The 14,995-nt window shown below is 43.6% G+C and overlaps 1 protein-coding gene across 1 annotated transcript in view; it reads left to right on the forward strand.

Annotated features, from left to right (window-relative positions):
- Nucleotides 1-298: 298 nt before the first annotated feature.
- Nucleotides 299-14,995, forward strand: part of LOC112582211 (epidermal growth factor-like protein 6) — a 38,779-nt gene continuing 24,082 nt past the window's right edge. Inside the window, 3 exon segments of the mRNA XM_044937242.2 lie at nucleotides 299-431; nucleotides 10,098-10,188; nucleotides 14,289-14,410. Of these exon segments, the coding sequence (XP_044793177.2) occupies nucleotides 299-431; nucleotides 10,098-10,188; nucleotides 14,289-14,410 (346 nt within the window).

Below are 14,995 nucleotides of genomic sequence, written 5' to 3' on the forward strand. Positions count from 1 at the left end.
GGCATGGCAACCTACTCCAGTATTCTTCCCTGGAGAATCCTATGGACAGAGGAGCCTGGTGGGCTACAGTCCATGGGGTCACAAAGAGTGGAACATGCCTGAAGTGACTTAGCACAATTATTGGTGAAGGCTGGCAAGGCATGATAGCAGAGGCTGGCAATCTGAAATTCAGGTTTTCAAAGTCTGATCTAGCACTTCCAGCAGGTTTGTGAAAATTGACCAGGTAACTGTCATGTTTCCTGTCCACAGAGTAGCAGGGCAGAGTCTCTGTGGTGCTACCTGTTTTCTCAGTTCTAACATGTGGCTCTTCATCCACAGTCCAAGGGATCTCGAGTTGTCGGCATCGTCACTCCATCCTGGTGTCTGTCGCTATGGAACCATACTGGCCTGCTGCTATGGCTGGAGAAGGAGCAGCAAGGGAGTCTGTGAAGGTACTTTTGTAAAAACTCAGACCACCCAGTGCTCAGGTGGTTGGCCTGGGTCCTGCAGTTTTTCTCTGTGACACCATAACTGTCACCAGGATGCCAGTGGCTTTCCCAGAGCAGGGACACAGTCCTAACTGACACCCAAGGTCTAAGTGCTTGTGAGATCTCTTCCCATTCAAAATATGGCTGACACCATCACCCTTGATATGATGTGTTTGTTTTAGGAGCCCTGTTTCATCAATTCTTTCTGCTGTTCTCTTAGTCAGTATGGCTGTTTTTGTTTTAACCTAGAGAAACTGAGTTAGGCAAAAACAGGTCAAGAAATACCTCAATCTAATTATAATTTTTCCAACCGACTTCTAATGAATTCCACTTTTTAATTGTGAATCACCCAATCAGTAGGCTTTGGTCACAAACAAGAAGGTTAGCCATTTACTTTGTAGTTTAGTTACTCACATTTTCCAAGTTCATCGTGCCTATTTCTAGATGGTTTCAAGGGATGCATGCATATGCATGCATGGTTCTGCTGTGTACATTTCAAACTAGGTTCCCATAAACTGCTTTTGACATCATTTCTCAGACCAGTGTTAGGAACTCCGAGAGAGGCCTCTGACAGTTTCAAAAGAGTTGGGGAGGCTAGGGATGAGCACAGAGTTTTGTGTTGCATTGTTTTTCATGTAAATTTCTATAATAATCAACAGTCGCAGCATAAAAGAATCAAATCTGTATTCTTCATAGCTGACTAACCAGGGGTACATACTTTCAGGGCAGGAATCTGGTCTCAGGGCCTTGTATATCTAGTAGGTGGTATAGAACCTGAATCCTTAATCTGTTAAGTGGGATGAACAGACATGTGCATGCAGTACTTTAGGCACTGGTACGGATCATATTGGATTATAAACTATAAAGCCCAAGAGTGTTAGTGATTTTTAAGAATAATAAGTCTACATTCTTTTTTCTGCCTTTTCCCTGCCCCAACCTCCTCCTCCTTGATTTAGCTGGTTCAAAAAATAATCTGGGCAGACTGTAGCTGCAGGCAGAACTTGATCATGTCTGAAATCCATGAAACATTGGAGGACGTTGATCTCACTCCCACATGTTTAGTGAAGTCGCTCAGTTGTTTCAGACTCTTTGCAACCCCATGGACTGTAGCCCACCAGGCTCCTCCATCCATGGAATTTTCTAGGCCAGGGTGCTGGAGTGGGTTGCCATTTCCTTCTCCAGGGGATCTTCCCGACCCAGGGATCAAACCCGGGCCTCCCGCATTGCGGGCAGACGCTTTACTGTCTGAGCCACCAGGGAATACCCCCACATGTTTGATATTATGTAAAACCCTGCACTGTCGCAGTTTCCTTATGAGGAGATGACAAGAGTGTGAAAATAGTAGAAGAAATGTTTGAAGGTCAGCACTGCCTGCCTAGCAAAAGAAAGTTAGAACATTCCCCTGAGACTTTGTCGGTTGAAAAGGGTGGTACTCACACTGGTCAGGTGGGTCATGATCAAGGGCATTGTCTTGAGAACCAGACTGCCGTGGGTGACCTTGGGCAAGGTAGATAAGCTTGCTCAGACTCCATTTCCTCCCTTGCAGACTTCTGCCGGTTTAAGCAGCAGGTGATGAAGGGGTTCAATGTTGCTTTTTTCTCCTTCTAAGCACAACATGATACATTTTTCTTTGGAGTCAGTCAGGTGGAAAGGGTCCAAAACCACACAGGATGTCTTATTTGGAATCTCTCTTAAAGTCACACGAACCTCAGGACCTCAGGCCATAAAGCTTGGATGTCTCTTGTGTATAAATGAGGGTGAGCTTTGCTTTTCTGGAGGGGCTATTCTATAATTAGATCAGAGCAGTCTGACCATGGTGCACACGCCAATCACATTCTCACCACTTTCGTGGCCAATATTCATACCAGAGGCCTGAAAACAATTGAAAGCCAGATGCTAAAGGGCATTCCAACACACTGCTCCCACTGCGTGTTTGGCAAGCCAAAGAGATGGTCAGCCCACCCTCTGCCCCTGTCAAATGTTGACACAGTAAATGGCAATGATTTTTGTATCTATGATCTGTATCATATTACATCCAATGGGCATGGTCCTTCTTGATGGTAAAGTCATATGCTCCTTGAAGCACCAGGTAACAGGCTGCTTAGTCCCTGATCACCAGGCCTCTGATTTCTAAGCCGTGGGGTGCATGGTGATGAGACAGGAATGCATGCCAACTTGCCTGAACAGGCAGAGCCAGGCTCCAGCCTGTGAGGGTGCAGTCTGCCCTGGCCTTCACCTCCATTGACTGATCAGCCCTCAGTCCTTCAGAGGCCCTGTCTCTATGCCAGAGCTTTCTAGATCTCAGTCTCTGCCCTGCTTAAATCTGTTCCCAGGGCAGGGTCTGCTTCACTCAATATCGTTAGCCTTCAGATATGGATCACTTAGTGAGATATGGGAGAAAGAGCCAGAAAGAGTGGATAAAGAGTGGATAAACACTCCAAAAAGATGGAGGAGTTTGAGTTTGCAGGGAAATTAAACAAGAGAGCTTCCTTTATCTAAAGCACACTTAAATCTCAGGCCATTTTAGACATAAATGGAATTTCCCTATGCCATAGATTGGCTGTTCCCATCACAGATCCAATGCTACCGTAAATCAAAAACGTCTTTCTGGAGTGCTGACCTCCAAACAGCAAGGGTATTAACATTCACCACTTCTCCTCTCTTCTGTTTGGCATTTATCCTGGGCTTTCCTGTCTGGACTACATTGAAAATAACTTTCCAGGGAGCAATCAGAGGTTTGGGGGCTTAAAAAAAAGGTTTATTTTTCTAACATTTAGAGTTAAAGCTGCATCTCCAAGAACATAACCATAACAAAATAGACCCTGGAAATCCAATTCTATCTCGTTTGCCTCCAAAAGTAGAAGAACTTTGGTGGGAAGCGTGTTTTCCCCTACCTTCTCTCACTTACTATCTACTTCAAGCCTTGAAATGTTTCCCTGTTCAAAGTTCTACACTTACTGTTTGTCATTCAAAACTATTTCAGGGTCTAACATGTTCACACTATTACATGCAGGTGGAGAAACAGGTGAGCATTTATATCCCTGTTCTGAAAGCACTTAGCATCAGATAGTAGATAGAAGTCAAACATAGAAGCGAAATATCTGGCTCATTCTTGAATAAGATGCAGATATCAGTTTCGTGGGAGAAGCCTGCCAGAGTTCTGTGGAGTTCTCAGAGATGAGCAGAAGTTCACGTGTGGCTGGAGAAATCTGTACAAGCTTCTGGAAGGAGGGGCCCTACAAGGTAGTCCTTGAAGGATTGTTAGGATATTAACCATTGGAGTGGCGGGGAGGGGTGCTGCAGGTGGGGTAACAATAGAGAAGCAATAAAAAGTGCAGAGTAGCTCAGAGAAGAGCAGGCAGTCTGGTTTGACCTCATCGTTGCCTGGGTTCAGGGAACAGAGTAAGACTAAAAAAAGGCCAAGGCCAGATCATGGTTATGACCCCTGTCCTGGATTCAGGACACAACAGAGATTATTTGATGACTTCTAGGCAATGAAATCCGTCCTGAATATTCATTGGAAGGACTGACGATGAAGCTGAAACTCCAATACTTTGGCCACCTGATGCAAAGAACTGACAGAGGATGAGATGGTTGGATGGCATCACCGACTCGATGGACATGAGTTTGAGTAAGCTCCGGGAGTTGGTTATGGACAGGGAAGCCTGGTGTGCTGCAGTCCATGGAGTCGCAGAGTCGACCATGACTGAGCCACTGAACTGAACTGAACTGAGGCAATGCATGGCATAATCAGAGGTATACTTCTGGAATATCCCTTTAATGTCACATCGGACATTGGTATTTTAGGAACGGTAACTGAGAAGTTGATTCTTGCACAAATATCCTGTTGAGAGACACTTAGAAGAAATCAGTAAGGGAGTGAGGGAGCTGGGGAAGAAGATAGGCAAGGATGTGGCTTCAAGAGAAGAGAAGTTTGGCTTCATCCTGATTCCGCAGGGAGCTCTGGAGTGTTAATTGCACCACAGCATTTGTCCTGCCTAGAAACCAGGGGCTAGGCTGTTAGACCCGTGTGTCAGCCAAGCCCTGGTCACAGACTGATGTGAGGAAAGTGAAGAGAGAGAGGCATGTGACAAATCTCCCGGACATCTATGGGCAAAGTGATTCCCAGCAGTTGGATAAATATTGGCTTGGGCAAAAAAGTGTGTTTGGGTTTCTCTGTTAAGCGACTGTAGAGAAACCCAAACACACTTTTTTGCCCAAACCAAAATCGAGGAAATTGGTGGTAGAAACAGGGATAGAGGGGTAGGATACTCTGAGTGATTGTTTGGGGAACAAGAAAAAATAGAGACAGCTGAGATTTTGAGTCCCGGTAGCTTGGAGATGAATGGTGACATTAGCAAAGGTAGGGGTGTGTCAAATGGGAACATGCTGGAGTCTTTAGGAACAGGCTTGCCTAGGGGTGGACCTTCTATGAGCCAGAGAATCAATGTGCAGAGAAGTAAGCAAGCATTTCTGGCAATTGCTGAGTGATCCTTTCATATGCTGGCTGTTTCTGGGACTCCTAGTAGATCCAGAAAATGTGAGAGTCCATGATTCCCTACCTGCCTAGTTTATCTTTCATTCATTGCTTTTTCTCTCATTCCCATTCATGTCTTTGGGCTCTCCCATTTTCCTTTCTTCCTATCCACAGCAGTTTCTCCCTGTCTCCTCCTTATGAGCCAGACTCAAACTTTCCACCATCTTTGACTACGCTTTCTTGCCTAATCCAATCTGTTACCCATCCCATCCTTGTTTCTCCTGCCACTTCAGTCATCCAACAAATATTTATTGAGTTCCTAGTTTGTGTCAGGTGTCTGGATACAGAAGTGGATAAAACAGAAAACCAAATCCTGCCTTTGGCATGCCTCCATGACCAATACTATCGCCATCACCATCATGCTTGTGGTTCCCATCCTCGGGACCAGAGGCAGCGTCTCCCTGCCTCCAACCTGTGCTTTGTTCATTTTGGCTGATAACGCACAGAATGTAAAAATTTTGATCATTGAAGAGAGAAATGGGGAAATAATACAGAAGAGGAAAAAAAAAAAACAGTAGAAAGGGGGATAAGGACCTTGGCCCAGTATAACTATGGAGTTTCTTCCAGCTCACAAATCATATTCCTTTTATTAAATCTTTTGTGTTTACATAGAAAACTGGCTAATTGTGATGTAGGAGGCTTTTTTTTCTTTGAATGCCACTGGAGGTGTGGCAGTGCTAGGCAAAGTTATGGTCAAATTGTTCTTGTGGGGTGAAGGGGGTGAGGAGATGGGGGCCGGTGAGCAGCCGAGAAGAGATACCCCACGTCCAAGGTAAGAGAAACCCAAGTAAGATGGTAGGTGTTGCAGGAGGACATCAGAGAGCAGACAAAATGAAACCATACTCACAGAAAACTAGTCAATCTAATCACACTAGGACCACAGCCTTGTCTAACTCAATTAAACTAAGCCATGCCCGTGGGGCAACCCAAGACGGGCAGGTCATGGTGGAGAGATCTGACCGAATGTGGTCCACTGGAGAAGGGAATGGCAAACCACTTCAGTATTCTTGCCTTGAGAACCCCATGAACAGTATGAAAAGGCAAAATGATAGGATACTGAAAGAGAAACTCCCCAGGTCAGTAGGTGCCCAATATGCTACTGGAGATCAGTGGAGAAATAACTCCAGCAAGAATGAAGGGATGGAGCCAAAGCAAAAACAATACCCAGCTGTGGATGTGACTGGTGATAGAAGCAAGGTCCAATGCTGTAAAGAGCAATATTGCATAGGAACCTGGAATGTCAGGTCCATGAATCAAGGCAAATTGGAAGTGGTCACACAAGAGATGGCAAGAGTGAATGTCAACATTCTAGGAATCAGCGAACTGAAATGGACTGGAATGGGTGAATTTAACTCAGATGACCATTATGTCTACTACTGCGGGCAGGAATCCCTCAGAAGAAATGGAGTGGCCATCATGGTCAACAAAAGAGTCAAAAATGCAGTACTTGGATGCAATCTCAAAAACGACCCAATGATCTCTGTTCATTTCCAAGACAAACCATTCAATATTACAGTAATGCAAGTCTATGCCCCAACTAGTAACACTGAAGAAGTTGAAATTGAATGGTTCTATGAAGAACTACAAGACCTTTTAGAACTAACACCCAAAAAAGATGTCCTTTTCATTATAGGGGACTGGAATGCAAAAGTAGGAAGTCAAGAAACAGCTGGAGTAACAGGCAAATTTGGCCTTGGAATAGGGAATGAAGCAGGGAAAAGACTAATAGAGTTGTGCCAAGAAACTACACTGGTCATAACAAACACCCTCTTCGAAAACACAAGAGAAGACTGTATACATGGACATCACCAGAAGGTCAAGACCGAAATCAGATTGATTATATTCTTTGCAGCCAAAGATGGAGAAGCTCTATACAGTCAGCAAAGACAAGACCAGGAGCTGACTGTGGCTCAGACCATGAACTCCTTATTGCCAAATTCAGACTTAAATTGAAGAAAGTAGGGAAAACCACAAGACCATTCAGGTATGACCTAAATCAAATCCCTTATGATTATACAGTGGAAGTGAGAAATAGTTTTAAGGGACTAGATCTGATAGAGTGCCTGATGAACTATGGAATGAGGTTCGTGACATTGTAGAGACAGGGATCAAGACCATCCCTGTGGAAAAGAAATGCAGAAAAGCAAAATGGCTCTCTGGGGAGGCCTTACAAATAGCTGTGAAAAGAAGAGAAGCAAAAAGCAAAGGAGAAAAGGAAAGACATAAGCATCTGAATGCAGAGTTCCAAAGAATATCAAGAAGAGATAAGAAAGCCTCGGTAATCAATGCAAAGAAATAGAGGAAAACAACAGAATGGGAATGACTAGAGATCTCTTCCACAAAATTAGAGATACCAAAGGAACATTTCATGCAAAGATGGGCTCGATAAAGGACAGAAATGGTATGGACTTAACAGAAGCAGAAGATATTAAGAGGTGGCAAGAATACACAGAAGAACTGTACAAAAAAGATCTTCACGACCAAGATAATCAAGATGGTGTGATCATTCACCTAGAGCCAGACATCCTGGAATGTGAAGTCAAGTGGGCCTTAGAAAGCATCACTATGAACAAAGCTAGTGGAGGTGATGGAATTCCAGTTGAGCTATTCCAAATCCTGAAAGATGATGCTGTGAAAGTGCTGCACTCAATATGCCAGCAAATTTGGAGAACTCAGCAGTGGTCACAGGATTGGAAAAGATCAGTTTTCATTCCAATCGCAAAGAAAGGCAATGCCAAAGAATGCTTAAACTACCGCACAATTGCACTCATCTCACACGCTAGTAAAGTAATGCTCAAAATTCTCCAAGCCAGGCTTCAGCAATACGTGAACTGTGAACTTCCAGATGCTCCAGCTGGTTTTAGAAAAGGCAGAGGAGCCAGAGATCAAATTGCCAACATCTGCTGGATCATGGAAAAAGCAAGAGAGTTCAAGAAAAACATCTATTTCTGCTTTATTGACTATGCCAAAGCCTTTGACTATGTGGATCACAATAAACTGTGGAAAATACTGAAGGAGATGGGAATACCAGACCACCTGACCTGCCTCTTGAGGAACCTATATGCAGGTCAGGAAGCAACAGTTAGAACTGGACATGGAACAACAGACTGGTTCCAAGTAGGAAAAGGAGTACGTCAAGGCTGTATATTGTCACCCTGCTTATTTAACCTATATGCAGAGTACATCATGAGAAATGCTGGACTGGAAGAGGCACAAGCTGGAATCAAGATTGCCGGGAGAAATATCAATAACCTCAGATATGCAGATGACACCACCCTTATGGCAGAAAGTGAAGAGGAACTAAAAAGACTCTTGATGAAAGTGAAAGTGGAGAGTGAAAATGTTGGCTTAAAGCTCAACATTCAGAAAAAGAAGATCATGGCATCCGGTCCCATCACTTCATAGGCAATAGATGGGGAAACAGTGGAAACAGTGTCAGACTTTATTTTGGGGGGCTCCAAAATCACTGCAGATGGTGACTGCAGCCATGAAATTAAAAGACGCTTACTCCTTGGAAGGAAAGTTATGACCAACCTAGATAGCATATTCAAAAGCAGAGACATTACTTTGCCAACGAAGTTACGTCTAGTCAAGGGTATGATTTTTCTGTGGTCATGTATGGATGTGAGAGTTGGACTGTGAGTAAGGCTGAGTGCCGAAGTATTGATGCTTTTGAACTGTGGTGTTGGAGAAGACTCTTGAGAGTCCCTTGGACTGCAAGGAGATCCAGCCAGTCCATTCTGAAGGAAATCAGCCCTGGGATTTCTTTGGAAGGAATGATGCTAAAGCTGAAACTCCAGTACTTTGGCCACCTCATGCGAAGAGTTGACTCATTGGAAAAGACTCTGATGCTGGGAGGGATTGGGGGCAGGAGGAGAAGGGGACGACAGAGGATGAGATGGCTGGATGACATCACTGACTCGATGGACATGAGTCTGAGTGAACTCTGGGGGTTGGTGATGGACAGGGAGGCCTGGCGTGCTGTGATTCATGGGGTCACAAAGAGTCAGACACGACTGAGCAACTGAACTGTACTGAACTGAACTGATGTAGTTCAGAAAGGAAGCACTACTCAGTATTTTCAACGTGAAAATAAACTGGAGAGGAAGCAGATCACCCTCTCTATTGTATGTCACCAGGGATTTCTCTGCCACATAGAATGCGGCTAAGTTTAACACATGTGCATTTCACTGGGCTGACTGTTCTTTTTAATTTGTTTATTGAAATATAGTTGACTTACAATGTTGTGTTGATTTCTGCTCCACAACAAAGTGATTCAGTTATATATATATTTGTATTCCTTTTTAATATTCTTTTCTATTATGGTTTATCACAGAATACTGAATATAGTTCCCTGTGCTGTACTGTAGGACCTTGTTGTTTATTCATCCTATATATACTAGCTTTCAGCTGCTACTCCCAAACGCCCAGTCCTGCCCTTACAGCTGGCAACCACAAGTCTGTTGTCTATGTGTGTGAGTCCATTTCTGTTTTGCAGATAAGTTTATATGTCTCATATCTCAGATTCCACATGTAATTGGTATCATAAGGTGTTTGTCTTTCTCTTCCTGACTTACTTTAATTAGTATGATAATCTCTCTAGGTCCATCCATGTTGCTGCAAATGGTATTATTGTATTCTTTTTCATGACTGAGTAATACTCCATTGTATATATGTATCATGTCTTTTTCACCTTTTACCTTTCAGTGGATATTTTGGTTATTTCCATGTCTTGGCCATTGTTGATAGTGCATGTATGTATCTTTCCAAATTAAACTTTTGTTCAGATAAATGCCCAATAGTGGGATTGCAACGCTATTTTAGCTTTTTTGAGGAACTTCCATACTGTTCTCTCTAGTGGCTGCACCAATTTACATTCCCACCCACAGTGTAGGAGGGTTCCCTTTCCTATATATTCTTTCCAGCATTTATTATTTGTAGACTTTTTGATGATGGCCATTCTGCCTGATGTGAGATGATACCTCATTGTAATTTTGATTTGCCTTTCTCTGATCATTAGCCATGTTGAACATCTTCTCATATACCTATTGGCCCCTATTCTTTAATTGTCAAAATACCTTTTCTTTCGACAGCTATGTGTGAACCTGGATGCAAGTTTGGTGAGTGTGTGGGACCAAACAAATGTAGATGCTTTCCAGGATACACCAGGGAAACCTGCAGTCAAGATCAGTACTAGAGACCACGGTGGTGATACAAACCTACCCCAGGGCTTTCAGAATCAACTCAGGCAGTGTAGTGGTGTTTGGGACACAGTACAGCACTCAGGATTCTGTAGTTTGTAATTCTGATCTTCAAACGAAAGTGGTTTCAGAATGAGATTTTTCAATCAATCTCTTCTAGAAAAACATCAAAGTCATTCTGATGCTTTTCTTAGGACGCCAGATGAAAAACATTATTTTCCCTCTGAACAATAATGTTTATTGTTTTTTTTAAGCTCACAAAGCAATGCATATATTTTATTTAAGAAAATCCAACAAAACAAGAGGATATAAATTAAAAAGTGAGTGTGAACACCCACAGTCCATCCTCCACCCATAGCTAAGAGTTTGACCTCCATCTCTGCAGGTTCTTTTCTGTTATACTTACAAATATGGATATTTCTCATGGGCATTTTTGCATGTCAGCACACAGAGAGCTGTGTCATACTCTTTAAGGCTGTATCCTAGTCCCTAGAGCAAATGCTTGTGTCATTTACGTAAAAATACTTTAACCACTGTTATAGAAGTTGTCCCCAATGTTTTGCCACTACAAATAGCGCTATATCAGTCATTATCCTATGCATATCCTTGCTCCTTTGAGTATTTTTATAGGGTAAATATCTAAAAATGGAATTGTTGGGTTGAATGACATGCATATTTTTATTGTAATTGATATATTTTAAAAGGCAATTTATGATTTTTGTCATAGGCTCTTTATGTAAATATATTAAAGCGGTTATAATATTAAGAACAGTGGTTCTTAAGGTGGCCAGTTTGGTCCGCTAGGAAGACTTGCCAGATACAATACATATTCCTGTTACTGCTGCTAAGTCACTTCAGTCGTGTCCGACTCTGTGCGACCCCACAGACAGCAGCCCACCAGGCTCCCCCGGCCCTGGGATACTCCAGGCAAGAACACTGGAGTGCGTTGCCATTTACTTCTCCAGTGCATGAAAGGGAAAAGAGAAAGTGAAGTCGCTCAGTCATGTCCAACTCTTAGCGACCCCATGGACTGCAGCCTACCAGGCTCCTCTGTCCATGGGATTTTCCAGGCAAGAGTACTGGAGTGGGGTGCCATTGCCTTCTCCAATACATATCCCTAGTTAGATTTAAATCTTATTTTCAAATGCAATTTCACATAAACAACAAACATTTTATAGTGTATGTATGTTGCAAATATTGTATGGGACATATGTACACTGAACAAATATTAGTCATTTTGCCGAAATTAACATTTACCCGGGCATCCTGTAATTTTATTTGATAAATCTGGAAGTCTTAACCCTGAGGTTATCTGGCGGTACCTGGAGACATTCGGAGGGGTTTCTACTGGCATCTGGTGGGTAGAGCCCAGCTGAACATCTATAGTGCAAAGGGCAGCCCCCCTGCTAATGGTGATCTGGCCCCAGATGTCCACAGTGTGGAGGAGCCCAGGCACCAAGAAACCTGTGCTGATTAAGAAAGGGCCCCCAGTTCTGTAACACAGTTAAGCAACGAGCAGAAAATCCAGTTCAGCTGCCCTTAGGAAAGAGCCCTGCCAGGGTTCTAGAAGGGAGAATGGAATTCCAGAGAAAGCCAGGGGTCTGCCCCACTCTGTGCCCCCACCCCCAGCTCACTGCCAAGGCCACATGCTCACATAGCCTTTCTCTGTGCTGGCAGACCTGCAGGCTCAGGGAGGAGACTCTAGCTCTCCTGTCCCCACCCCAGGACGGGGGCCAGCACCGCCAAGGGGCTCCTTAGAACCGTGTCCACAAGGCTTGAGGGAAGTGCGGCAGGAGCCATGCTCTCAGAAGTAATAATTCAACCATGTCCCTTAGCAGGGCTTTTCTCACCAGAAGACCTGGTTTTCCATATGTCTTGGATTCTGTACCAAGATACCTTCTCAAGAGAGTTGGAATGGAAAAGGTGTTTTTTCATGCTGCTTTTCAAGTCCCAGCAAAGTATTCACTTTGAGGTAGTGTCCAGTGGCTCAGATGTGGGGCTGTCTGGCTTCTCCCCACAGCCTCCCTGTCCCAGGGCCGCCTGATGAAAGTCCATGTATATCCACTGATGGCCACAGATCTCAACCCAACTGATGTCTTTCCCCAAAATGCTTCTTCCAAGAGACACATCTGACTTAGCACCAAGTGATGGAATATCCCTGGCTTTCCTGTTATGTCCAACCAGCATTATTTGATTCATGCATTTGAAGCAGTTAGGATCCATACAGGAGATGGTAGTGTACAGGGGACTGGCAGTGGACAAGGGGGTTCAAGTGTCCAGCTAATGTGCTGGAAAAATCTCCATGTAAGGTTCTTTTCAGAGGTGAAAGCAGCCACTTACTTATTTTCCAGAACGGCCTTTGCCTGTTACTGTGCTGAATTTTGGTCTTACATGGAATTTGGTTCTTTTCTCCTTTCTATATCTGCCCTGGGAGAGTTATGACATGTGGCACCCACATCACCACGTGACCAAAGACAAAACCTATGATGGCTTTACAAGTTTTTTTCCTTATGTATCATTTTTTATTTTAATAAAATCTACTTCATTTTTAATGTTTCATGTTTTAAACCCTGAAAAGCTCAGAGAAGAAGGCCCCTCTCAATCTTCCCAGGAGTTAACCATTATAAACGTGTAGAGCCAGGTCTCCCAAGGTTTTTTTTGGTTTTTTTTGTTTTTGTTTTTGTTTTTGTTTTTTTTCCTGCCTGTGCCACATTGCTTGCAGGATCTTCGTTGCCAAACCAGGGATAGAATGCAGACCCCAGCTGTGAAAATGCTGAGTTTTAACCACTGGAATGCCAGGGAATTTTCCTAGGCAATTTTTCCTATGCTTATTTTAAAAATGTGGTATCCATATACATATTTTTGTAACCTTTTTGTGTATCAGCGTCCTCTGAGCACCTTGATATGGGATTAAATACTGTCCTGTGACCTGAACACTAGTAATAGCTGCCTAGCAGGGCTCCCTCAGGAAAGGTGTGAGACAAGGCCATTTGTCCATCATGAGGCCGCTCAAAATAATAATTGAAAGGAGACTGTGCTGTTGGCATCTGTCACAGACTACCTGGAAGAGCTTTAAAGGCAGCAGTATCTAGATTATGTTTTAACTTTTTATTCAAGTAGGAAACACAAAATTGTACACCTGTCAACAATGTACAACTGCATGAATGCTCAAGAACACCCATATAGCTGGCATTCAGATCAAGAAATGGAAACTTAGCCTCCCTGAAAACCCCTCATGCTCCCCTCCATCACTTGCTCCCAGCCCCCAACAAGGGACTGTACGTTGTCTCTCACACCACAGAGTGACTGTGCCTGGATTGTTTCATTTCTTTCACTCATGCCTGGTTTTCAGTGTGCGCATTTGTGTCCAGCTTCTCCCAGTCAGGATCATGTTTGTGAGTTTCATCCACAGTTGTTTGTACTTGTGGTTTGCTCAACCTCACTGCTGTACAGTGTTCTATTGCGTGAGTGTACAAGTCATTTTTCCATCCTTTTCAGAGGAGAGATTTGGATTCTTCCTGGTTTGAGGCAATTCAGAATAGTGCTACTGTGATCATTTTAGCATGAGATTTTTTGGTGGTTTAGTTGCTCAGTCGTGTCCAACTCTTTGCGATAGCCCTCCAGCCTCCTCTGTCCATGGGATTCTCCAGGCAAGAATACTGGAGTGGGCTGCCATTCCTTCTCCAGGAGATCTTCCTGACCCAGGGATCGAACCTGGGTCTCCTGATGCATTGCAGGCGGATTCTTTACTGACTGAGCCACCAGGGAAGTCTGGTAGGCATGTACCCATGTTTCTGTTGAACATTTGCCCAGGAGTGGAATGGCTGGCTCACGAGTGTCTGTATCTAGCTGCCACACAGTTTTCCAGAGTGGCTGTGCCTATATTTGCATTCCCTTCAGCAGTGTAAGATGATTCAGTTTGCTCCACATCTCCACCAACGCTTTAATGATGGTCAGAGAAGAGGTGAGTCACCACCCTTTGTACCTACCTCCACAGCTGGCATCCAGGGAGGCCAACCCCGTTCCACATCTGGGTGTTTCCTCCTTCAGTTCACCTTTCTCCATTTCCTGACTGCCCCCTGCAGATGTGAAGGAGTGTGGATTCAAACCCCGGCCGTGCCAACACAGATGTGTGAATACACATGGTAGCTACAAGTGCTTTTGCCTCAGCGGCCACATGCTCCTGCCAAACGCCTCATGTTCCAGTAAGTTTCAGCAGCTGGCCTGCTCTCAGTCAATCCAGAGGCTTGACTTTTGGCATTTAATGCTTGGGACAAAGTTAAATTAAGTTATTGGAGGGGAAACACCCACCCCAAAGACTCTTACATCACCCTAGACTAAAACATCTTTGCGCACTTATTTTTTCAATTTACTTATTTTTTAATGGAAGGATAATTGCTTTACAGAATTGTATTGATTTCTGCCAAACATCAACATGAATCAGCTATATATATATATATATATATGTATGTATATATATAATTCCTTCCTCTAGGACTTATTTTTAATTGTAGTAAAATATGTATATTGTGCAATTCACCATTTTGACAATTTTAAGTGTACCTCAGGTATTTTATACATTCACAGTGTTGTGCAAACCATCACCACTCTCCAGAATATCTCCATCACCCCAAAAGGAAACCCTGTCCCCATTAGCAGTCACTTTCAACTCATCTTCTCCTCCACTTCAGGCCTGCATGCTGTGTCTCTGGATTTGCCTGTTCTGGCCTCGTTGTTTTTAAATAAAAAGACTAACCGTGGGGAAAGATACATTGAGTCTCTCTATATAG

Source organism: Bubalus bubalis, chromosome X (assembly GCF_019923935.1).
Source record: "Bubalus bubalis isolate 160015118507 breed Murrah chromosome X, NDDB_SH_1, whole genome shotgun sequence".
Classification (NCBI taxonomy): Eukaryota; Metazoa; Chordata; class Mammalia; order Artiodactyla; family Bovidae; genus Bubalus; species Bubalus bubalis.